Source organism: Aristolochia californica, unplaced genomic scaffold (genome assembly GCF_029961685.1).
Source record: "Aristolochia californica isolate CCGP_79_NKW_82.1479 unplaced genomic scaffold, dmAriCali1.0.hap1 SCAF_7, whole genome shotgun sequence".
Classification (NCBI taxonomy): domain Eukaryota; kingdom Viridiplantae; phylum Streptophyta; class Magnoliopsida; order Piperales; family Aristolochiaceae; genus Aristolochia; species Aristolochia californica.
The window spans coordinates 8,745,766-8,772,771 of record NW_027182268.1 but is presented as its reverse complement, the minus strand read 5'-3'; the positions used below and the strand labels follow the sequence as shown (position 1 = coordinate 8,772,771).

The 27,006-nt window shown below is 43.6% G+C and overlaps 1 protein-coding gene across 2 annotated transcripts in view; it reads left to right on the top strand.

The window, feature by feature from the left end:
* The window catches only part of LOC137937749 (uncharacterized), a 49,521-nt gene extending 22,689 nt beyond the window's left edge, over positions 1-26,832 (top strand). For both annotated transcript variants that reach the window (XM_068782904.1, XM_068782905.1), the window contains exons 6-7: positions 24,066-24,328; positions 26,393-26,832. In XM_068782904.1, coding sequence (XP_068639005.1) covers positions 24,066-24,328; positions 26,393-26,503 — 374 coding nt within the window. In that variant the 3' untranslated portion in view covers positions 26,504-26,832. The remainder of the gene's footprint in view (positions 1-24,065; positions 24,329-26,392) is intronic.
* Positions 26,833-27,006: the final 174 nt, after the last annotated feature.

Here is a 27,006-nt window from a genome sequence, read left to right as displayed (position 1 = left end):
CATTGATCAGGCACTCATGGATCGCGACCAGGTATTACAAAATATTACAGACTGCCTCCGGCACGCTCAGGTTCGTGTGAAAGATTTCTACAACAAGGGACACAGAGACGTCTCGTATGAGGTAGGGGACTACGTTTGGTTACGACTCCAACCGTACAAACAACATTCCATTGCCGGACCGCCACGCTATAAGCTCTCACCCAAGTACTTTGGGCCTTTCTCCATTATTCGGCGCGTGGGACCAGTGGCCAATCAACTACAACTTCCAGCCACGGCCAAGCTGCATGATGTGTTTCATGTATCCCTACTGAAACCATATACGGGCTCACCCCCCACAATCACTCCTTTCCTTCCTCGGTGGACAACGGACACGTCATCCTTACACCAACTACGGTGTTATGAGCCCGATTGGTTAATGACTAGGGGGAGATTCTAGTCCAGTGGACAGCCACCGATCCAGACGCGGTGACATGGAACAGTTGAACACCTTGAAATAGGTCTACCCAGCTTACGAGCTTCAGGACAAGCTCTTTCTCCAAGGCGAGGCAGGTGTTGAGGACTCAATAGTTAACCGAGTCATACAACGGAGGTGCACTGAGTCACAGAGTTAATAGCAGAGTTAATAGCTTTCTTTCCATATTGTTTTAAATTCGTTTTTTATGCATTATTGAAGTTAAATTGCCATAGGGGCGGAATTGTAATAATTAGCCCTAAAACTATGGTTGGCGTCAACCCTACTTAGAGGGCAAGGAGAATGAGAAAAGGCAAGTCTTGAATTAGGTTAAACAGGGTTTGGAGTTCTCCTTGACGAGCTCTAGGGTTTGGAGGTCTCCTTGATGAGTTCTAGGTCCAGGTTCTCTCTTGAATCTGAATTTCCTTCTTCCCTATTTTAATTTTGGTTTACCTTGCTCCATACCGAAGATAATAGGGAAATTTTTGCCCCTTTTCCGAGTTCAATCAGAGGCTTCAGCCTCCCATCCATCCACAACAGCCATAGAGGGCCTCTCCCTCTCTTTCCGAGCCAGGTTTGGAGGCTTCTCCATCACCATACCACGAGCAGCCACAATTCAGAGGTTCTCAGCCTCAAGGCCAGCAAGAAGCAAGGTTAGGAACCCCTAACCTCTGGTCCAAGGACTGTCCAAGTTAGAGGCTTTGCAGCCCCTAACCTGAGCAGCAGCAAAGAGGGTTCTAAACCCTCTCTTCTGTGAGCAAAAGGGGAACCTTTCCCCTCCTGTCTGAGCAGCAGCAGCATATTCCATAAAGGAGGTTGCTTTCCTTCTATCCGAGATCAGGTCAAAGAAAGGAGATTCCTTTTCCATCCTTACCGAGAGCAGCTGCTCTATTACAGTGCTGGATTCTCAAATCCCACGCCGAGTTACTCGATCAATGGCTAGGGACCATAACATCCACCCCCACCACCTCCAATCTCTTAGCATGGTCCACTCACCAACCTTTGGATACGCCCACTACCACCATTCCACCGTACCTCTGGGATGCCAGTGAAAAACTTTTCTCCCTATCCATTGTCCTCACTACCACCCAAAACTGCACCTCCATCCACCCTGGTTCACTGGCTCACCTCACACCTTCAATTCAATCATAGCCGGACTTTCTCCTTTCTCCACAACACTAATTAGCTTTTCCATTTTTCCACTGATACCAATAAACAGCGAGCTTTGCTCATACCACATCCCATTCCCCATCCAGACATCACCAACATTACCGATTGGTCCTCCACTAGTCTCAACACCATCCTCGGCCAATGGATTTGGATTTGGATTTGGGACCTCCAGTAGAATTCTGGCATGACCACAACTTCAACTTTATCAACCAAACTTTCGGCACCCTCTCCTCCATAGATACCTCCACCAACATGAAGTCCAAACTCGACCAAGCTCGGTTCTTCATCATTTCAAACAACCTTTACTTTGGCACCTGATACATCAAACTATCAATAAACATCACCTTCTTCTGGCTCACCTTCGAAAATTTCTCCACTTTCCACCAAACCACCATGGTTGTTCCACCATCCAGTCTTCCTCACTGAGTCGACCCGGACACTACTGAGTCACACTCAACCCTGAACCCATCCACCTAGTCTCGCTAGACTGGGATCATCCTTGAAAATTCAAATTTCAAATCTCGTCCCTCTGCCAAGAGACAATCGTGTTCCCATTCTGACAACTCTGGCGCCATACCAGCACCTTTCTGACAATGCCCGTGAACCTCATCCTCCCCTAGCTGAGCTGTCCCCTCCCTCTTCAATCCATGGCCAAGTCCCCAATCCCGAGATCCCCCTAGTCAACACCATTCTACATTAATCTACTCCCAGACACGACTTTCTCTTCCCCCAAAATTACCAAGCTGTCAACCTCTCAAGCACCAAACCCCATGTCCCCGCCTCCAACCTAACTGCCTCTCTTCCATGTGGCCTCCCTTACCAACTACCCCCACCCAGACCCTTACCATTTTAAGCTCTCCTCATGGCACTTTGAATCTTCCAGCAGACCTTTCCACTCCCCTTGTTACCCCTGGTTTTGGTACGGAAACTCTACCATCCCCCCCTCCTCACCAGATATTTCAAACGACCTTCTATCTGACACGGAGTCCATTTCTTCCCCTGGTGTCCATGAGCAAAATCCTCCTCAACCTCCAGAAATTCCACCTTGGCTCACTTCTCCCATTCTCGCGACCTACCAGCAAAGAGGTCGAACTCCTAATCAACGCTTCTTCAGCGGTGAACCTAGTGTTGCTACTCTCTACCCCATTTTGATCCAACCACTTGTGAAATTATCTTCCTAATTCCCTTTCCAACCCAGAAGTCTGCAAGCCATCCAAGAAATGATAATTATTTCTTGGAATATTTGCAGAATTGGACACCCCCATAAACAGGTTGCTATCCATGACCTTCTTTCCTCTACCAAACCACCATTGTCTTCCTTCAAAAATCAAAGCTCCAACATGTTGATGATCGGCACCCCCATGAGCTTTGGAACTGTCCCTCTCTTGCCTGGAGATCTCTCTACACCATTGGTCATTTAGGTAGCATTCTCGCCCTACGGAATACTAACCCGCTTAAGGTCATTGAAGACATTATTGGAACATATTCTATTGCCCTCAAGATACAAGAACGAACAACCAATTGTATATGGAGCATTGCCATAGTTCATGGGCCGAATCACTCTCGGGATCGGCGCTTCTTCTGGGTAGAGCTCGCTGCCCTCATTCAAATCTGGCAGACGGCTAGACTCTTCATAGGAGACTTCAACACAATTCATTTTTGCTCAGACCGATCACCCCCATGTCCTAGAATTACCTCATCCATGCGAAACTTCGCCGATTTCATCGATGGATGTGAGTTTGAAGACATTCCCCTTTCTGGCAAGAAATTCACTTAGACCAACTCCCAACAATCCAGACCCATTCCGTCCAAGATTGACAGATTTTTGGCGCACAATGATTGACTTGATCTCTTTCATCAAGCCTCCGGCAAAGTCCTAAACTGTATATGCTCTGACCACAGGCCTATTTTACTTGATACAAAGATGGGACAATGGCTTGTCAATACTGAATTCCTTCCAAATCTATCACGTCAATGATCTTAGCTCTCTCTTTCATTCAACAATGAATGGCGCATACCTCTGAACTGGATCTAATTGAAGAAGAGTCTCGACCTTTCTCAGCCTCAGATTTTCCCAGCCGCCTCGCTCTTCAATCCCATGTTCTCTATCTCAATCATCTCAACCGTGTTCATGGAAACAGAGAGCTCGCTTCCGTTAGCTCTCTGATGGTGACAACAACACCAAGTTCTTTCACACCATTGCTTCCACTAGACGGTGAACGAACCGCACCAGCACGTTCTGCCTTAATGATGTAGCAACCTCGGACCGAACCCTTATTACTAACACTTTTATTTATTTCTTTGCAGATCTTTACTGTGATGACTAGCCTCGTCAACCAAAAATCCCCAATCTTCAATTCCCATCCATCTCCAGAACGATTGCCAATCTTTTGGAGCTTCCCTTCTCGGCACACGAAGTGGAACAAGCCACGCTCGGTCTGCCCTTGGATCGGGCTCCCGGCCCCAATGGCTACGATGGCAACTTCTTCCATCACTGCTGGCCCATCCTCAAAGATGATATCAATGCTATGGTGCAGGCCTTCCACCGTATTGGACTTTCTTTCCACAGTTTGGGAGCCACCTTCATAGCTCTGATTCCCAAGAAGAACTCAACAGAACATTCAACTGATTTCAGGCCCATCAGCTATAAATCATGGCCTGGATTCTTGCTCACCGCCTGAAGGCAGCTCTTGCCTTGCTGATTCATTCCGGTCAACGTGCCTTCATCAAAGACAGATCCATCCTTGACTCGGTTATGGCTTTGTATGACATGCTCAACCACTTCAAGAAGGCTGGTGAACCAAGATTTGCCCTTAAGATCGTCTTGGAGAAGGCTTTTGACTGTGTGAACTCGAATCTTCTCCTCAATTCAATGGGTTTTGGTGTTAAATGGCACGGCTGGATCAGGAGTTGTATCTCCTCCTAAACAGTTTTACTCCTTCTCAACGGCACGGCTTGTGGGTACGTTAAGACATCTAGAGGTCTACGGTAAGGAGATCCTCTTTCTCCCCTTTTATTTAATATCATGGCTGAGTATTTATCCACTCTTATCCACATTGCCAACTGACTACAATGGCTTAAACCCATGATCTCACAAGCTGCTTTCAATATTCCTTTACTTCAATTTTCCGATGACACAATGCTCTTCGGTTTTGGCACTATGGAACAAGTCAAGCATCTCAAGGCTCTCTTAAACATCTTTGAGATAACCTCGGGCCAGAAGTTAAATTGGAAGAAAAGTTCTATCATCGGCTACCACATATAGTGCCGCCCTTCTTTAGGACATGGCCTCTTGTCTGAATTGTGGAATCAGCTCTTTGCCAACCTCGTATCTAGGTCTGCCTCTATTTGAAGACCGTCCTCGTAAGCACCTATGGGATCCGGTGCTGGAATGTCTCAATTGCTGTCATGTCTCAATTGCTGTCTAGCTTCATGGAGGTCATTTATTATCCAAAGTCAGCAGACTTACTCTCATCAATTCATGCCTTGCTGGAATCCCCTACTTCCTTTCCTTTCTTCATTGCCCAATGTCTATTTGCCGGAAAATTGATGGTCTCAAGCACAACTTCTTATCAAAAGGCTCGTAAACTGGGTTCAAATACCACCTAATCAATTGGAGTGATATTTGTTTACCCAAAAGTAGAGGCGGCCTCGACATTCGGGAGACTCATAGCACCATCAAAGCCTTCATTGTCAAATGGCTATGGAGATTCAATGCAACCCCTATTGCTATATGGAGACCCATGATTGCACACAATCAGAGATGGACCTACCTTGGTGGATTGCAGGGGGCAAACGTCAAAATCTCTCCCCTCTGGAAGACCTTCTTTCTCCTTCTCGGTCTTCTTGAGAAAGGCTCCAGATTTTTTGTTGGAAATGGTGAATGTCTCGCGTTTTGGTCCCATTGGTGATGTGACTCCGGCCTTTTCAACACCACCCATGCCCCTCTCCTCCAAATCAGCTACCAACCTAACGCCATTGTCGCCTCTTCATGGTCCCTTCACACAATTGGAATCTTTTTCTCCAGTGTGGGCTTAATGATGATGAAGCAACATTGGCTTCATCCCTTCTCAAGCTCCTACAAGATATCACCATTCATCCCAATACAAAAGATAAAATCACTTGGTATCTTGAACGGGACGGCGTCTTTACTGTTTCCTTGGCCTAACATCGCATCAACGGTTGGCTTCCCTTAGCAAAGCTAAGTTCTTCCTTTGGTGTGTAGTTAAAGACAGAATCCTCATTGGTTATAATCTTCATCATCGGGGTAACACGACCCCTTCCATTCTTTGCACATTCTGTAATGCTACCGAAGAGATGACCAATCATCTCCTTCTTCACTGCCAATTCTCTTAGTTGATCTAGTCTAGTCTCTTCAAGCACTTGGGCCTACATCTCTACCTTCCCCTCGATCTTCTTGTTAATTTGTGGAGCCTAATTAACGCCCTACGCTGAGTCAGTACGTGAATCGAGCATGGGAAGAATGTGTTGTATTGTGACAGTCAGAGTGTTATTCATTTAGCAAAGAACCCTATTTATCATGCCAGAACAAAGCACATATAGGTGCGTTATCACTTCATTAGATCAGCTCTTGAAGATGGAGTGTTAGCACTTGAGTAGATTCAAGGGAGTCGGAATCCGGCTGATATGTTACGATTGAGAAACTGAAGTTTTGTGCAACTTTAGTTGGACTTCTCTCTGAAGATTGAGAAGTTTTTGTCGTTGGAGAGGAGATATTGATCATGGATTAGTCTCCAAGTGAGAGATTATTAAGTTGTGGAGCCTAATTAACTCCCTACGTTAAGTCGGTACGCAGATATTGATTGTTGTTTCACTAAGGGCAGTTTGGGCAGATTACTGATCTCCTCAATCATTGGTCACACTCCTTGGGCCATATGGAAGGAACGTAACAATCGCCGATTCAACTTCAAAACTAGTCATCATGAGAAGATTGTCAGTAAGATCATTGACCAAGTCTCGGCCTAGCTACATACTAAAAAGGATTCAGATTCATCAGCTCCTCTTTGCACCTCAATTGGTCAACCATTGCCACCATGCATAGCTGCCATCACCCGTCAATCATTACTGCTTGGATCCCTCCTCCCTTCTGCTTCCTCAAACTAAATTTTATGGAAGTGCTTGGGGATGCCTAGGCATTGCGGGTTTTGGAGGCATCATCCTGGATGCTAGTGGCCGTGCTATTCTCAATTACTCAGGACCTATGCAGACTATAGACTCTACAGAAGCTGAGCTCTTTGCCCTCTTTCACGGTCTCTTCCTCTTCCGGCATCATCTCAATTGTCCCCTCATTATCAAAGGAGATTCGTTGGTGGTCATCAATTGGTGTTCTACTATCTCCACCACCCATGCAGACATTGGAGTATTCTTAGAAAATTTTGTGATCATAACCCCCCCCCCCCCCCCCCCCCTCGTGATTGCTTTTGGACCCACATCCCGAGGTTAACAAACTCGTTTGCTGATTCTCTTGCTAAAAATGGAGCCCTCCAATCTTTGATTGTAGGGGGAGTACTCCTCTAGTTTTCTTGTTGTGTATTGGTGTTTTCTCTAATAAATTATCACTTTGCTCAAAAAAAATAATATATATATATATATATATCAACCTTGAGATTCTTCATGAGATGGCAGACATTTTGGGATGCACTCTTTCCTCCCCTCCTATTTATCTTGGGCTCCCCTATTCATTGGTCGCCTCAACAAGGACCTCTAGACCAATAATTGAAATTTTTTGAGTAAAGTGATAATTTATTAGCAAAAACACCAAGGCATCGAGTCTATGGAATAAATGACTCCAATCAGTAGATAAGAGTAGGGGTGGCATCGAGTCGAGCCGAATGCAGGTTCGAGCTAGGCTTGATTTAAATATTTAGAACTCGAGCTCAAGCCGGGCTTAGCCTCAATCTAAAATTGTAATCGAGCTCGATCCCAAAAAATAGTTCGAGCTCCAACCTACTAAAATTGGGCAAGACCTCTTATACATAAATCCTATATAACATTGTCTATACACTCTACATAAAATTGTTCATAAACACAACAAAATAGTATGCATAAACTTTATTCAATAATCAAACACATTTTAATGTAATATCGATATCAAATTTACAATCACCCAAACAAAAAAATATAATCCAGTATACATCTGTCTTAAACACCTTACATTAGGATGGGGTAAAGCTAGTTTACTGCTGGCTTGAAAAGCCCATCTAGTCTTATTTTCCTATATGAATTAAATTTTGAGTATGCATGTTTGTTATACTCAATTGCAGTATTTAGAGAGAGGTACCTTCATCATAACATCTAAAGTTCAGCATTACTTCTCACTTTTTTTTTTGTATCTCCTTGGTCAGGTTTGGAACAATACACTCATGCAGTGAACAAGACATTTGTATCACAATTAAAAAAATTATGATATTCTAGCCTGACTGTTTTCACATGCACATATTATCAAACAAGTGCTCAGCACTATAACAGATACATAGATGCGTCCTGAACCAACCAGTCTTATAGTTGGCGATGACTCTATTCCAGCTGCCTCCTTGGTTGTCCCCCCCTCCAGCCTACCATACCACCCACCCACCAGTCCATCTCAGCCCACCACAGACACTATCCCTGATAGAATTTATTCCACCCCCCAGATACCTACAACTGCCATTCACTTTCCCACTTTACCCCCCGAAATAATCACACCCCCTCATCCCCCCCCCCCCCCCCCACAATTAAAAAGCCCTGTAGGCCTCCCTATAACCACAGCCCACAGTCCTCACACCCCTCAAACCACCACTCAAATAATGAACTCTCTCCCTCCCCCACCTCCGAGATATTCCCACCCAAAATTCCTCCTCCCCTTGCCACCTACCAGCGGCGGAATAGAGTCAGCCAAGACAGCTTCTCCAGGATGGTCCCAGTGCTAATTCTAGATACCCCTGCAATCCAGAGATAGGGGACTTCATCCTTCTAGAGACGGGTGAAAAAGCTCAGAAGTATGTGACTGCTCTTCAGATAGAACAACAAAAATTCAACCCAGAAACCTGGGCACAGATAATGGAACTTACCAAGATGTTCGACACCTTTTACAGGAGCCCCTTAGGGAAGATAACCACCTGTCTGAGAAGTCCAAGAAGAAGACTAGTGATCAATGATCATTATCTCTTGGAATGTTAGAGGAATTGGATCAGTGCGTCATCGTGCCGCAATTCGGGACCTATTTGCCTCTACCAAGGCACATGTTGCCATTCTTCAAGAAACCAAGGCGGCTTCTCTGCCCCTTGGATATATCCGCGAGATGTGGCCTCAAAAGGAGCCTGGATGGATTTCTGTGGATGCAATTGGATCGGCTGGTGGCATTCTGATTGTGTGGGACACTACTACCATTGAGGTGATTGACCGTTGCTGTGGCACTTACTACCTTGAAATCAAATTGAGAGACAAAGGATCGGGGAACATTTGGTGCCTTGTGGGTGTGTATGGTCCTACTAGACACCATGAGAGACATCTCTTCTGGGATGACCTTGAGAGGACTTGTTAGAGGTGGCCCATCCTTTGATGCTTGTGGGAAATCTCAATGTTACCCGCTTCTGCCACGAGAAATCCCCGCCCTCCTGGAGAAGCACTACCTTCATGAGGCTCTTTGCAGACTTTATTGGCAGCTGGGATCTTGACGAGGTTACCCTATCTGGGAAGACCTTCACTTGGTTAAATGGTAGACAGCCCCCCGTCCTCCCCAAGCTTGACCGCTTCTTAGCCAATAACGACTGGCTTCAGTTATACAGCAATGCCACAGGCAAAGTCCTCAATACGGTTGTTTCTGACCATTGGCCGATTATGATAGATTCCCACTTCGACAGTCGCGCCCCCACCCCCCCTTTCAGGTTCAACAATGATTGGATGGCGGACCTCTTTTGACTCCTCTATCCGGTTCTTCTAGGAGAGGATGGTTGTGACGGGCCCGACCTGGTGGAACTTCCCAGCCAAACTCAAGATGTTAAAGTCGTTGCTGCGATCATGGGCCTTTGCAAGAAAGGCCTCTTCCTCAGCCGAGAGAGCTGCCGTCCTTTCTCAGATTTCCACTCTTGATTCTGAAGAGGAATACCAGGAGAAGAGCCAAACCGCATCACCGCGCTCAGCGTCAATGGTGAGAGTACCTCAGATCGATCCCTTATTTCGGACTCACTGGTTTGCAGAATTATATTATGATGGCCAGCTAGTTTACCCTTTCTTCGAAAGGGTTCATCTCCAGGCTATTCCTTCAGCCGTAGCTAGTCTCATCGAGCTCCCTTTCTCCAGTAAGGAAATTGAAAAAGCCGCATTGGGTCTTCTTTTGGATCGTGCTCCGGGTCCGGATGGTTTCAATGGGGAATTCTATCGCCGATGTTGGCCCTTCATCAGAGACGACATTGCCTGCATGGTCCACTCGTTCTATCAGCATGGCATCAGATATAGGAGCATCGGAGCTTCGTTTATTGCCCTCATCCCTAAAAAAGAAGGGGCAGAAATTCCATCTGACTTTCGTTTGATTAGCCTCACCACCAATCGCCTCAGGGCGGTTCTCCCTATTGCAATCCATCATGGTCAAAGTGCTTTTATCAAGGGAAGAAATATATTAGACTCGGTCATGGCATGTCACGAGCTCATCCACCATTTTAAGACTTTAAAGCTTCCCAGATTCATCCTGAAGCTTGATTTTGAGAAAGCCTTTGACAGAGTTAATTGGAAGCTTCTGGACACTCTCCTGGGGAAAATGGGATTCAGGGAAAAATGGCGCTTCTGGATTCATAGTTGCATCTCCTCTGCAAGCTACTCCATTCTTCTCAACGGAATGGCTTGCGGTTATTTTAGGGGATCCAGGGGAATCAAGCAGGGAGACCCCCTTTCCCCTTTGCTCTTCAATGTGGTAGCGGAATACCTATCACCTTTGATCTATTCGGCCAAAAACCTGGGTTGGATCCTCCCCACGACGGACTGTGCAGCCTTTGATGTGTCGATCCTTCAGTTTGCAGACGATACAATTTGCTTTGGGGTTGGTACAATGGATCAGATTCGAAAACTGCGTGCTGTATTGGGACTGTTTGAATTGGCTTCTGGGCAGAACATTAACTGGAAGAAAACCACCCTCCTTGGCTATCATATTGACTCTCTTGTGCTTCAGGGAATGGCTGAATATTTGGGGTGCTCAGTGGGAAATTTGCCAGCTATGTATCTTGGACTACCACTTTTTGACTCTCGGCCTTCGGCAATGTTGTGGTCCCACTTATTGAGAAATTTGAGAAGAGACTAGCTACTTGGAGGGGCAAGCTTTTATCTACAGCTGGGGGGCTCACTCTTCTCAAGTCTTGTTTGGCAGGACTGCCAAACTATTTATTATCATTCATGCACTGTCCGGCCTCAGTTTGCAACAGGATTGATGCCATCCGTCGATGCTTTCTCTAGAGAGGATCAGAGGACACCTTCAGATACCATTTGGTGAGTTGGAAGGATATTTGCATGCCCCGAAATCGGGGTGGTTTAGGCATACGGCCTACGAAGGAGATGAACAATGCCCTTTTGCTCAAATGGATTTGGAACTTCAACATCAAGCATAACAGCCTATGGGGTAATATGGTCAGGTTCTATCTTCAACCTTTGGGTGCATGGTGGAGGGAGGATGGCGCTATTCGGCTTCTATCCTCGATATGGAAATCAATTCAAAAGCTCCTCCCAATATTTAGAGATGCAACTTCCTTTCACACAGGAAATGGAAGGACCCTCCTCTTTTGGTCAGATGAATGGTGTGGCCCCCGCCCCCTCTCTGAGGATTTCCCGGGGCTCTCTAGGGTGGCGAGAGATCTCTCTTGCTCAGTGACAGATTCTTGGAGAGATCGCTCATGGAGTCTTACATTTCGTCGGGATTAAATGACGAGGAAACTACTGCTTTTTGCTTTCCTCTCAAGGCTCAGCAGCTACTATTCGTGAGCATGCAGTTGATAAACTGATATGGAAGCTCAGCATTAATGGCCGATTCACAGTTGCATCCGCCTACTCCCACATTAGAAAACAAGATTACAACATGCATGAGCACAAGGTAAACCTGGCATGGAAGCTCTCAGCGCCTAATAAAATCAAATTCTTCGTGTGGACGACCATCAGGGAACAAATCCTCACCTCTGACAACCTCCATAAAAGAGGTTACATTGCCCCCGATCTCACTTGTCCCCTTTGTGGTGTGTGCGATGAGACAATCTAGCATGTTCTCTTACATTGCAAATTTTCATGGCAAGTCTGGATGAAGATATATCAGAAGATTGGTCTCCAAATGGGGCTACATCAGGACCTTGTTGTCACCTTTGAGATGGTTATGGGGATGCGCCTTCCTAAGCTGGGCAAGATAATTCTCTAGGCATGCCTTACACATGTCCCATGGTGTATATGGCTAGAGCGAAACAACCGGAGATTCAATTCCAAGGCTAGCAACCCGGATAATATAGCGTCTCAGGCAGTGAGCCTTATTTCGAGCTGGCTACATGCTAGGAAGGAGTTTGCTTCTCTATCGGGCATCTCCCTTCGAGAAAATTGGGGTTTGATAGCGTACATGGCGGGCCCTCGTAAGAATCCGGTTATGGCCACCTGGGATCCTCCCCCTTACGACTACATCAAACTCAATTTTGATGGCAGTGCTTTAGGCTGTCTTGGGCTGGCTGGAGCTAGTGGTGTTTTCAGAGATAGCAGTGGAGACCCTATTTTATCCTATGCAGGGGCCGGTGGGTATCGCTGATTCAAATACTGCTGAAGTGAGTGCTCTTCTGTTCGGCCTCCAAATCTTTAAAGAGAGGCTCCATGGCAAGCTGATTATTGAAGGTGATTCAAAGACTATCATCAGCTGGTGTTTAAAAGAAAGCTCCCCTCCTTGGCGCCATTGGCCAATCATTGATTGTATTGCTGACATTGTGTCATCCATTTATTGTAATTGGAACCTCGTTCCTAGATCAGTCAATTCTTTGGCTGATAAATTGGCAAAATTTGGAACCTCTTAGCAATCTCTTATTGTTTGGGAAGACTTCCCCTCGTGTAATCAACTCGTTTGAGCTCTCATAATAAAATTCAACATCATTTCAAAAAAAAAAAAAAACTATTTGAGAAAAAATCAGTGTAAAGCATAACTTACCGAAATAACAGAGCCTAATAAAAAACATGAACAGAAAAATCTGAGAGAATATAAAAGGGAACAAGATATTAGCCACTTGAAAAACAAGATGAAAATAAAGTAATCTGAGAGAAGGGTGTAGCTTGAGGGCAAAGAAGAGATCAGAAAAATGAAGGTCAGTCAGTGATGCTTTCTCGGGGTGGAAAAACTAGAACAAAAGCGAATATGCTTTCTTGGGATGGAAAAACAGGAACAAAAGTGAATACATGGTTTCTTCACCGTCCCGGATTTGGTTTGATGTAGCAGAAACAAGCTCCCAAGTAGAACTTCATACATCATTTAAAAAATAAAAGACGATGCTCTAGTAGGCGATTACAGGAAGAAAGAAAAAAAGATACAACAAGGGAGAAGGGGGGGGAAGTACCTGTAACTGGAGAAGGCACGCACAATCGTCCCACTGGCTCTGGCCTTTCAGCCCTCGTTTCGGCGTTCGTGAGCTAGAGAAGGGGGAGCGTTCACGAGCCAGAGAAGGGGGAGTGTTTGTGGAGAAGAGGGAGTGTTCACAAGTCAGAGGAGGAGGAGCTTTCGCCTTTCCTCCTTCAGTTCCAACTGGAGAGGTTTCTCTTTCGGTCCAATCCCGTATCTTCACCCAGGGTTTAAATAAACGAGCCGGTTCGCGAGAACCGAGCCTCATTCGGGTTCGGCTCGTTTACTTAAATGAGTCGGAAACCCAATCTTGAATTCGATTCGAGATCGGGTTTAGTCGAGCCGAACCGAGTCGGAACCAAGCCGAGCTCGAGCTACTCGCGAACCGGCTTAGTTTGATGCCACCCTTACCCGCCTCCCGTCTCCCAAATCCTTGGCCGCTCGTTAAGTTAACGAGCCGGCTCGCGAGCTTTTAAACCAAACCATGGTTCGGTCGAGCTCGACTTGTTAACTTAAACGAGCCTTATCCGGATGTCGAACTCGATTCGAGATTCAGATAAATCGAATCGAACCAAGCCGAGCTCGAGCCTCTCGCGAACCGGCTCGGTTCGATGCCACCCCTACTCCCATCTTCCAACATAAAGGCACTATGAAAAGTGCTTTGCATTTGAACTTCAAGTCCTTCACCTGTGATGAAGGAGTTAAAAGAGGACATCCAAATTTGGGTAGTGTGGTTCTACTTCTAAGTGGATTGAGAGTGTTCTCCCAATTCTTCATATTTGGCAGTCCTCTTTAAGCTCCTTCATCACAAGTCTCTTGCTCTGTTACAATGTGGGACCACCATGAGGACGTGGGACACCAAGGAGAGTCCTCACCCAAGCTAGCACGAGTTAAGAAGATAAGAAGCACAAGCTGAAATGAGTTAGAAGACTTGAAGATCAAATGGGACCCACAAAGATTCCACGAGCGGGTAACCTTATCAATATGAGTTGGTAGATCATGTGGGACCCACAAGGATAAACCACAAGTTGGCCTCTACGTTATTGAAGATGAGTTCTAGTTCAATTCATATTAGATTTCTAGTAGATTGTGCTGATAGACTTATCTTAGAGAGTTAGAGTTGGAATGTAATTAGGAGATTGAAAGGCTAATTGTATAAGGACTCTAACTCTTCCTCTACTATAAATAGAGGTGTTGTAATTCGGAATTAATCAAGATACACATCTCCTTCTTGAGTAAATCTCTCTCTCTTTGCTTGGTGCACATCTCTCTTTTCTTTTTTTTCTTCTCTCTACCCGAGAGCTCTTCTTCCCTTTTCTTCTTTTTCTTTCTTCTTTCTCTTGCTTAGAATATTGGAAAAGAGATCCTAAATTCAACATGCTCTGTCACCGGGAGAACTAGGAGGGTCTCTTGCTCTTGTCAACGGTGTTCTCCCAGCCAAATATGAAGAACTGGGAGAACACTCTCAATCGACTTCGAAGTAGAACCACACTACCCAAATAGTGAAGGACTCAAGCAAGAGACCCTCCACACAAAATGCAACCAGGAGAAAATCAGACCAGTGATAGAGCAAGAGACCCTCTCAATGGACTCGACCTTTCAGCTAAAGCATCTGCAGTTTCTTTCCTGCCATAGGCCCCAGGGCATGAATGCAGTGCAGACTGAGATCATTAATTTGCCCATCTTGGGAAAACCAGTCCCAATGAGCATCCGACTGGCCAAGATGTGATCAGCAGACATGCAGAGATGAAGACCAATGCAGCTGAGGATAGAAGTCCACACCTGCCACGAAAAGGGGCAAAGAAGGAGAAGGTGACTGGTCGTTTCCTCCATACTGCTGCAAAAAGGGTATAGAATGTCCACGGTGGGATTGCCTCTTCTTTTAAGAATATCAGCAATGAGGGTAAGAATTTGACCTTAGGAGGGGTGCAAAGGTGCCAAGCGAAGGCCACATCATGCACTAAACTGGTGGGATTTCAACCCCCGAGGAAATAATAGGTTGAAGAGGCCGAGAAAGAGCCGCTTTGTCTAGTCACCAAATCAATTTGTCACTAGTCTGAGTATGAATCCTGGGGATGGTCTCCAATAAGCAGAAAGCGTCTAAGGCCTCAGAGTCAACAAGGCCCCAATGGGGGTGAAGGTTCCAACAGCATCGCACCATGTCACAGCCACAGAGAACTCCAGCTGACTAGAGCCGAGGAAAAGGTTATTGAAAGCGCACTTTAAGGGCCCATTACTAGTCCAATCCAAAATCTAATAGTTTGACCATTGCCCACATGACACCGGATAGCCGAGCAGTAAATCAGGAGGAATAAGGATCGCTAGATCAAAGATAAGCCCCTTCTACTCCCTCCCAGAGTCCACCAAGGGTTAGCCCATCAGAGTTTAGCCACCACCATTGCCTTCCAAAGGGTGGTGGAAGGAGAGTTGAACTTCCAAAACCACTTGAGAAGGAGAGCACGATTCATATCCTTAGTGAGACGGATACCCAGCCCACTAAGGGATTTGGGGAGGCAAACAACATTCCACCCTACCAAGAGGTACTTGAAGTCCGAACTAGTACCTCTCCAAAGAAGTCTTTTTTTGATCTCCCATAATCTGACAAACGGAGGTAGGACAAGGCATGGATGATAGGAAGTGGTTCAGAATACCAACAATGCATGACTTGAGGGTGAGAGTTTTCCCGCCTTGGTAAGAAGACTCTCTCTCCACGTGGCAAGAGAATTAGGTTAAAGTTCAAGGGTTAAATCCCTAACCCTAAACCCTAAGTTCAGGGGTATTATTGTAATACAGTAGTTTCATTAATCTATAAATAGAGCTTCAGGAGGGTTAGGACATCAAGTCCATAACCCTTCTTCCTCCAGTTTTTTCCCAATGGGTCTCTCTCCCTTTTTCTCCTTGAGCTAAGTCCATGGAGTCCTGAAAATCAACACTTTAATTTCTATGAGTCACAAGCATCTACTGCGGTGGGGCTTGAAGAGTAAGCTGATAGAAGAGCATAATGGGGCCTCTGAAAATGCTCTTGATGTGGTTGGGCTCCAGATTACTGGCCACCGATGTAAGTTTTCTCTAGTTGTGTTAAAAGTATTGGAGCCTCAATAGCTTCATCTGAAAAGGTTCTTCTAAGATTTAAACTCCAGCCAGAACTTATCTAGAGATGAATTATTAATTTCTAGCAGAATTTCAGCCTTACAGTCTGAAAATGGATGGGTATGTTAGCATCAAAAGCTTGTCTCCCAGCCATCAATCTTTCCAGAAATTGACTTTGGATCCTTCTTTGCAAGTGTCATTTTCATAGTGTTGTTATTCAGTGGTGCTCCTCCATTCTTAATCCCCCTTGGCGGCATTGGCCTGTTTTCCATCGCATTTCTAACCTCGCCTCTAGCCTTACTTGTAGCTGGTCCCATGTTCCCCACTCAGCCAACACCTTGCTAAGAAAGGAGCCTCCCTCCAATCCCTTGTTGTTATTCTCTGGTTGCTTTTAATAAATTATCACTTCTATAAAAAAAAGGATCGGCAGAATGAGCTGATCAGTGATCATACTTTTATCTTCAGATGCACACCTTAGGAAGTGCTTTAGTTTTGGGAGTGCAGAATGATCAGCCACCCTAAAAATGAGGTTTGGTGCTCGGTGTTGCTGTCCAAGAAATGCAAATAAGATGAGATACTAAAAACCATTGAGGTTCTAATATCCATTGTTAAGGAATAGTCCCACATGGTTTTATCTTCAGATGCACACCTTAGGAAGTGCTTTAGTTTTGGGAGTGTAAAATGATTAGCCACCCTAAAAATGAGGCTTGGTGCTCAGTGTTGCTGTCCAAGAAATGCAAATAAGATGAGACGATAAAAACCATTGAGGTTTTAATATCCATTGTTGAGGAATAGTCCCACATGGATAAGTGAGTACAAAGATCTTGAATTTATTAGTTGGAAAAGAGTCTTCCTAAGTTTGCTAGTCATTTCGGGATAGGCCTTGGATCCAACTTCACATGGTATCAGAGTAGGTACTCATATGTGTCTCTCCACCTAAATTATCCACTTGTAGAGCCACAAAAGAGGGCCTACACCTAAAATTATCCACTTGTAGAGCCACAAAAAGGACCTACACCTAAATTATCGACTTGTAAAGCCACAGAAGATGGCCTATACCTAAATTAGCCACTTGTAGAGCCACAAAAGAGAGCCTACACGTGAGGGGGAGTGTTAAGGAATAGTCCCACATGGATTAGTGAGTACAAAGATCTTGGGTTATTAGTTGGGAAAGAGGCTTCCTAAGTTAGCTAGTCATTTTGGGATAGGCCTTGGACCCAACTTTACATGGTATCAGAGCCAGGTTCTCATGTGGGCCTACACCTAAATTATCCACTTGTAGAGCCACAAAAAGAGGGCTTACACCTAAATTATTCTCTTGTAGAGCCTCAAAAGAGGGCCTACACCTAAAATTATCCACTTGTAGAGCCACAAAAGAGGGCCTACACCTAAATTATCCACTTGTAGAGCAACAAAAAGAGGGCCTACACGTGAGGGGGAGTGTTAAGGAATAGTCCCACATGGATAAGTGAGTACAAAGATCTTGAGTTTATTAGTTGGAAAAGAGACTTCCTAAGTTGGCTAGTCATTTTGGGATGGGCCTTGGAACCAACTTAACATCCAGATTAACTGGTCATCCTCATGAGATGACAGGTAATATTGATCAAGAAGGTAATTAATTACCTATAAACCTCTTTTAGTTTATTTTCACTGATCCTTCTTTTCAAATTAGATTCCAAACTCCATCAGTAGCAGAATTATAGACTTATGTACTGGTCTCTAGCCAATTTGGATACAGAAGGGAATTTACTTGCTAAAAGAGCATCTATCAACCTTTTGTCAGTCCAGATATTTATTAACCTACCATTCCTGGCATGAGACCTCAATTCAGCATAAAAATTAGGTTTATGTCAACAACTTGATTTTCAAAGACTGGAAAATGTTGTGGACTCTATAACTAGCTGAGTCACTCAGAGGCGTCGTGGTTAATTTTCCTAGCAATATCTAGTGTTAGTACAAATTAAGTCTACAACTCATGGATTAATGTAGTCGTAGTGGCATAGATTGTAATTTTTCTATTTCGAACTCCTTTGTAGTTGGAAACCCATTTAGAGGGCGATGGAAAGGAAATAGACAAGTCTTGAATTGCGTAAACAAGGGTTGGCGTTCTCCTCTAATGAACCGTAGGATTGGCATTCTTCTTCATTGAACCCAAGGTACAGGTTCCCTTAAAACAAATCTGATTCAATCTTCTCCTCCATTCTAATTCTTAGGGCAACCTAGAGGATTTGACAGAGAAGAACTCGTTCCCTCAACACTAGATCCTTCTTCCCAGCGTCGTGTTACAAGATCCATGACTCGGGACCATAACAACTTGGTATCAGAGCAGGTGAACATGGGTGATTCGTCCAGCAGTGATGAGCTGAGAGCAATTGCTAGAGAGATGCAGATACAGAATGAGGTGTGAATGACAGCATGGGAGACCAGATTTGCCCTGCAATGGAACAAATCACGAGTAGGGTTTCAGATATAGTGGCTGGAAGAATCCCTCCCCAGATTGAAGGGGTTTATGAAACGTTGAAGGTGCATTAGATAACCTGAATGGAATCACCGCGGATTCGATATGTCCATGGTGAGTACGGAATGTTGTTTTCTCCATATGCGGAGGATGCATTCTAACTTGATGATAACCTGAACGTAAATTCAACTTGGTAAAAAATTGAGAACCATGCAATTTGTCCAATAGCTCATCCACCACGGGTATGGGAAACTTGTCTTTGACTATTTTTGCATTTAAATCCCTATATTCCACACAAAATCTCCAGGTGCCATCATGTTTCTTCACGAGGAGGACTGGAGAGGAGAATGGTGACCGGCTGGGTCGGATGAGGCCTTGTTCCAGCGTTAATTTGCATTGGCGTTCAATTTCATCCTTTTGGAGGTGTGAATACCTATATGGTCGAACAACCACTACATCTGATCCGAGTTTCAAACAAAATTAATGATCATAGTGCCTCAAGGGAGGTAGCCCGGAAGGCTTCTGAAACAAGTCCATAAGCTCTTCCAATAACTTCTCTAAAGTGCTGCCTGGTGGATCCTGTTTGTGGACTAGGTGGATTTGTCGTGCCATTTCAGCTTGACTCCCCTGTAACATTACTTGGCGTCTGGTACTGACCCCTGCCGTGCCAACAAAAAGCGCCTGGTACCCTGTCATTGAACGCCTCTGACAAATTTCTCACATGAAAGCCTTACTAAACATCTTCGAATTGACAACTGGTCAAAAGGTAAGCTGGGCAAAAACTTCTATCATTGGATTTAATATTGATCCCTCTGTATTAAACTCAATGGCAAGTTATTTGGGTCGTAAAGTTGCGTCACTCCCGGGCCATTGACTCCTGCCCTGCCAACAAAAAGCGCCTGGTACCCTGTCATTGAACGCCTCGAAGGTCGTCTTGCATCATGGAAAGGAAGATTTCTATTCAAAGCTGGTAAGTTAGTTCTTATTAAATCCTGTTTACATGGCATACCCTCTTATTTTCTGTCATTGTATCACTGTCCTGCCTCTGTTCGAAATAGAATAGAACTCCTTAAAAGGAGATTTTTATGGGATGGGCCAAATGGAAATTTAATGTGCAACCTACTCTGTTATGGCGGAAATTTGTCGAAGCCAAATATGGGAAAGTCACTGGTTGGTGGCTTGTTGGTGGGAGATATTAAAAATTATCCCCCGTATGGAAGAAGATTGCCCAACTCCTGCCTGTCTTTAAATCCGCGGTCAAATGCTACGTTGGTTCTGGTCGTCAAACTAAATTCTGAACAGACTGATGGGTTGGCTCAAGCAGTTTCAAAGATAGTCATGGACGTATTTATCACCTGTCAAGAGTTCAGGATGCGACCGTTTCTGTGCAACGGCTGACCTCTGGTGAGTGGAACTTAGATCGTAGACGAGCCTTAACAGATGATGAAGCTTTGGAAGTTGCAGACCTTCTCACAAATCTCTCTACAGTAAGAATCAAAAACTCATTAAACACACTAATTTGGACGCCATGCAGGCAAGGTATGTTCTCTACTGCTTCTGCCTACCACTTCATGATCTCTCCCCAAGCAAATCAATCAGTCCATCCAGCTGTGTTTGCTTGGCCTCTACACATTCCACCTCGTGCAAAGTTTTTCATTTAGACCGCTTGCCGGAAAAAAATCTTAAACCTCCAACGCATTAATTCGACGTAGAAAGTGTCTCGGACCCATTGTGCCCATTCTGCAATTCCTCCCCTGAAACTGCTGATCATATCCTTTTGCACTACGAATATGCCCACTTAGTCTGGACCGAACTAATGAACAAAATTGGGTTGCAATATTGCCCTTCTCAATCCTTACACTCCGCAATATTCACTACTACAAGTGCTCGTCTTCCCAAACTTGGAAAAATATTAATTTCTAGCTGTGTTGGGCGGTTTGGAATTTATGGAAAGAGAGAAACAACAGAAAATTTAATAAAAATATCTTCCCTAGAAAATTCTATGTAATAGAATCATTGGGTAGGTGTCCTCTTGGGTACTCTTTTCCGTCACGACCTCCTATTATGAGAACCTGGTCTCGACCTCCAGTGGGGCACTTCAAATTAAACTTTGACGGAAGTGCATTTGGATGCCCCGGGCCTACTGGATTTAGAGTGATTCATGATGAAAGTGGGAACCTTCTTTTATCATATGCGGGTCCGATTGGTATATCAGATTCAACAAGTGTTGAGTTACACAGGCTGTATAATGGGTTAAAACTCTTCAAGCAAAAGATGGAGGGCATTCTCTGCGTTGAAGGCGATTCAAAAGTAGTTATCAATTGGTGTACGAAGCCTTCAAACTCTCCTTGGCGGCATTGGGAGTTATATGATGATATATGTATTTTAATTTCCCAAATACACTGTAAGTGGAATTACACTCCTAGATCTGCTAATTATTTAGCAAATATTCAAGCTAAACAGGGTGTTTCCCTCCAACAGCTTGTTGATGAGGAAGGCCACTTTAGCTAGGTTTTGTATTCTTTCCCTTTTTTGCAATATATATTCACACCTTTCTTTCAAAAAAAAACACTACTTGGCATCCCCCAGACACAACTCATAGTTAAAGCAGTAAAATCCCACAAAATTAGGCCCAAGGTTTGCAACCATTTGATTCCAAGTACCATATCAAATCCAGCTAATGGTATTACAAAAAATTCAATAGTAAAATAAGTGCTACCAATAGAAAAACTTACCGCCTTGCTGACCCCATAGCTGGGGACTTTGTCTTCATTGGCAACTGAAACTGTGACAATGGGGTGAGGCTGGATCCCAAGTTGAAGATGTTTAGCAGCCGTTATGCTTAAGAAATTGTGGGTACATCCAGAGTCCACTAGCCCCACTAGTTCCTATTCTTGAACCAATGCCCACACGTGCATTGTTTTGGCTGATTGCTGTCCAGTAATTGCATTCAAAGAAATTGTTGGTTCATCCTCCTCTTGAGGTCCTTCATTCGTTTACTCTTCTTCCAATGTATCTAAATCCAACCAGAACAATTTTTTACATTGGTGTCCTGCCGTGTTGGGTTCATCACAGTTATAACATCAGCCATCTCTAATCTGGTTAATTTTTGTATGTATTGGGATGTTGGGTTGCTGGTCTTTGTATCTGCTGCCAAACTAGTAATTGGAGTATTTTTGGGCAGCTGCACGGTTAGAAATGTCACCTGAGGCGAATTGTTCCTCCTCCCTACGAACCAGTTCTCCTAATTTGAACTTTCTGCCTTGTTTCCAGTGCTCGAGCTAAATTCATTGCTCGGGCCAAATCAGCAGGTGCGTGGAGCTCCACCTCTAACCGCAAAGATTCATTAAGGCCTGTGTACCTGGGCACTATACCTCCACCTTGTGCATGGAAACATGTGCGCCCTGTAGACTGCTCCCCCCATTTGCCGTGCGAGTTGTCCTCCCCCCTTCGATCTGGGGTGGATTTCTTCCAGCCACTATATCCGAAAAACTTGTGATTTGTTCTATCTATTGTTCCATTGCTGAGCAAATCTGGTCTCCCATGCTGTCATTCGCACCTCATTCTCTGCCTGCATCTCTTTGGCAATTGCTCTCAGCTCGTCACTGCTGGACGAATTACCCATGTTCACTTGCTCTGATACCAAGTTGTTATGGTCCCGAGTCATGGATCTTGTAACACGGCGCTGAGAAGAAGGATCCAATGTTGAGGGAACGAGTTCTTCTCTATCAAATCCTCTAGGTCGCCCTAAGAATTAGGATGGAGAAGAAGATTGAATCAGATTCATTTTAAGGGAACCTGTACCTTGGGTTCAATGAAGGAGAATGCCAATCCTAGGGTTCATTAGAGGAGAACGCCAACCCTTGTTTACGCAATTCAAGACTTGTCTATTTCCTTTCCATCACCCTCTAAATAGGGTTTCCAACTACAAAGGAGTTCGAAGTAGAAAAATCACAATCTATGCCACTACGGCTACATTAATCCATGAGTTGCAGACTTAATTTTTACTAACACTAGATATTGCTAGGAAATTTAACCACGACACCTCTGAGTGACTCGGCTAGCTATAGAGTCCACAACATCATGGCATTGGATCAGAGGGCTCCCCTCAATGATGAATAACCATATTTGTGAGAGATTAAAGTTCTATCCTTTTGAACCCCACACCTCCAAAGCCATTTGGTTAAGAGGGCTTGGTTCACTAATCCAATAGATCCAATTCATTTGCTTGCCAAAATTACTGTCCATTTGCAGGCGTTTTCGGACTTTCTGCTCTAGTCAATGCTTAAAAGCTCTTAAATGCTCTGATGATGGCTTGTCCCAACTAACCTTTTTCCATTATTGATATAACATGTAGTATAGGTACCAAAAATCTAATACATCAATACCCTTCATATGGGCAATTTGGGCAGGGAATCTGCTTATACCCAATTTTGGCCTAATTTATCCTTCAAAATCTAAGTTATTTGAATGAGAAAAATTCTGTTTCGCCAAGTACCTTGTCGGCTTTTTATTTCTCCGAATTTGTGGATGATTTATAGCTTAAGCAAATTATAATTCTATAAGAACAATGAGAGTTTAAGAGAAACAAGTGTTTTATTTATTTATTTATTTTTTAGCTATTACAACAGGTTTAAACCTGGCTACCCATGAGCCTAGAGAAATTTAAACTCGAGACCTCAAACTAGAAAACCCCTCATGAGACCACTGAGTTGCAGCCCAAGTTCTCAGTTTTTCCTTTTTTAGGGAAAGTTGCTGGATTGTCTGAGAAGGAAGAGAGATTCTAGGGAAATTTATTCATAGGATTTATCTGAGAGAAAGATATGTCTTTCAGGATGTAAATGCTTGGATCCCGCTGAGAGGTGTATAATATTTTGGGAAGTTGTCGGTCTGTTGAATTGCTGCTTGCTGAGAGACTAGAGATATTCACTAAGAAACTAGGACTTGATGTTGCCTAAAAGTTTATGAAAGGAAATTGAAACTCGTTAAAGTAGAATGCTGTAATTGAACGGGAGGTAAACCTAAAAAAAAAAAAAAATTGTGGACTACTTGTGCTAGGCACTTGGGCTGATGTAAACAAGTCTTGCAGATAAATCTGCACGGTGAGCATCTTTAGAACTGAAGGCATAAACTGGGTGAGTTCAGGGGTTAATTGCTGCTTTTTTTTTTTTTTTAATCAATAACTTCTTGCCCTCTCGAAAATCCTAAGACAACTAAGCAGACTCTTGTGTTGATTTGCCCAGTCTTGAAACCATGGACTTGCTTGCACTCCCAGATTCCAGGAATCCAATTTTATTACAATTAACCTTCAAATTGTATCTGTTTGGGCTTTGCAGAAGATGAAATCATTGCCGGGCCACCAATTCCACCAGATTGCCACGCTGAGCCCCATACTGATTATGATGGAGCAGCAGTCAGATGGGGTCTAACGCACCACAAAGAAAGTGCTGCTGACTGTTGTAAGGCATGCTTAGATCATGCTAAACGTGCAAAGCCTGGGGAAATGAAGTGCAATGTATGGGTTTATTGCCCATCAGAGACTGGGTGTTATTCACCCGATATCTATGAGCACAAGCACCAGGAATGCTGGCTGAAACAGGTATCTAAGAAATTTTTTCTCCAAAAACTACTTAATTTATGGCAGTGGACTGACAACCAGAAACAAGAAAACTTTGAGAAAACCCTGGAAAGTGGGATTTGTTTTTTGTATTTGATAAAGGTGAGTAAGAGAACTCATTAAGGAAAAGGAAAAGATACAAGCTAGCTCCCCAACAAAGCAGGGGAGCTAGGAAAATGAATTACTTAAGGATTGATGACAACAGAATTAGAGGCTAAATAAAATAAAAATATACAAAAAGGAAACAATTGGCAAAAATCAAAGCCAAATGACATGCTTCACTAGGGAGGTTCCCCCTTACTAGGCCGTCGACAGTCCCATCTTCTGACCTGGGAGTCTAGAGACAAGTAATGGAGAGATGCTGAGCAATGTCAAGAGTCTCTTCAATCTACACATATGTCTTGCTCTGATACCATTGTTGGATTGAGTCCAGTTCCATCCCAAAATGACTAGCCATTTAGAAGACCTATTGATCAACCTTATCACCCAATACCATTTCTTAACACACTTATCAATACGGGATTTTTTTCCCACTCAACATGTTTTATTCTTGTCATTCTAAAAACAAAAAAGTCCTTAAGGTTTTGGAGCAATGCCAAAGAGGTGCAACTAATTCTGTCCTTCACTTGGAGAGAAGTCTTTTGCTTGCCATTGAGTGCTCTATTATTACTTTCTGCCCAGATGATCCATGGAGTTACTGCTGCAATTGTTTGCCATAAGAGCTTGTCATAGTGGGGGAAAAGGGCAATGAGACGCAGTGATCGAGGAGGTCCAGCAAACCAAAAGGTTAGGGAGGTTGATATTGAAAGATTGGGATAAGGGAGACCAGATTTGGCATGTGAACAGGCTAGAGAGGAAAGAAGATGATATCCGTGGATTTGATGGTCACCACGAAGTCTACAGCTAGTTTTAATTATCAGAGCATGTGTTGTCAGCAGTCTCATATGTGAGGATCTTGTTTGTAATTGCACACCAACCAAAGAAAAGGACTTTAGGAGTTTCCAAATCAGCCCAGCAGCAGGGTTTTGGTGCAGTAGTCTAGCCACTCTGCCGTTGTAGAAAAAGGCAGTTGAGAAGGATCCGATTGGTTCACACTTTCAAAGAATTAGATTACCACCATTGTTTCTCAAATATTGCCCCTCCAACTTGCTTAATAGTCTGCTAGCATCCAAGGCCTCATTTTCACGAAGATTCCTTCAAAAGGGCAAGGTCCCAATTGCTGCCATGTCTAGCTGACTGCAGAGGCTCTATCCGTTTAACTAAATGGGACAAAAATTCTCACCCGATTAGGCATTTGGATAATTTTACCTGATTACCCATTTACCGTCTAATAAATGATATAGAAATGGGTAAGGGTTATTTTGTAATTCGGTATTTGAGCGATTATATGTTTGAGATAAAATATGATTCAAGTGCATTTTTTTATAGATTTTTATAGTATTCTTTTAAGAATTTTGTTATACATTAGAATTACATTGTTCGTAAACTTCCATTTATATGATAATATGATTTTTTTTATACTTTTTGTGGTTCTAGCTTTTTTAAGTTATTTCCTTGTTGTTCCGTTTATTTACCCAACTACACGTTCTATCGTACGATAAATAAGGTATGTGGAACAACTTATTTTATATACTATTATAGAATATATGGCTGCAATGGTATATGGAATAGTTTATATATTGTTCTATTTATATACTATTTTCAGCCCTACAGTAGCAGCGACCTTCATATCTTTATGCCGAACAAAGGCAAACAATTCTAGAAATTCTAAAGGGTTTGTCACCAACACAACAATCAGAGGAGGAATTGACATTGAGACTATACTTACCTATAAATAGTTCCATCACTCTGTATGAAACCATTAACAGAACCTGGATGTATATTGTGGATTCCTTGCTGGGCAGCTAGATTTATGAGGTGCTTAGTTCCGTAAAGTTGAAAGTCATTGTGATCTTTTTTTTCTTTTTTTGAATGATCTGTTAGAATAAAGTTTCAGATTCATGGTAGTTTCTTATTGGCTCCTGTTCACCAACTTGATGCATGCAGGCCGAGAAACCAAGACTGAATTTTAAGAACATATATTCAGATTCGTACAGAAGTGCACACCCGACAGCTCCATTAATTGTACCCTGGATGTCTGGTGTAATCAGCACCTGATATCCATTTTCTGTCATTTTTTCTGTGATGGTATTATCCATATCAAGATGCACTTTGCGTGACCATATTTCCTCCGTGGCCATATTTTCCTGTTCTTTATTTTTGCATAAATTGGAGTTTCAACCAGTCCTCCATGATGGGATGTTGACGAAGATCATGCAACCTCAAAAAGGTTGTCTGAGCTATTGCAGGCAAGTTCATTCAATTTTTTAGTTCACAGAATGTTCTTTTTTACAAGTATGATTAATTGATCTCCTCGTTTTATATTTTTCTGATGATGATATCAATGTAGTCGGGCCTCTGACCTCCCAAGCATTTAAGTAATCCATAATGTTGGTTGAGATTTGGGTCACTCATCTTCCTTGTTTACTATTGAATGCCGTCCGCACTATGTTACCTAAAGATTCTAAAATTGACGATTCCATGTCTTAACGTTCGTGCTTGTGGTGGCAAGAACTCTTAATTTAACACCGAAGGTGCATTTTTGCATGGATTTTACCTTC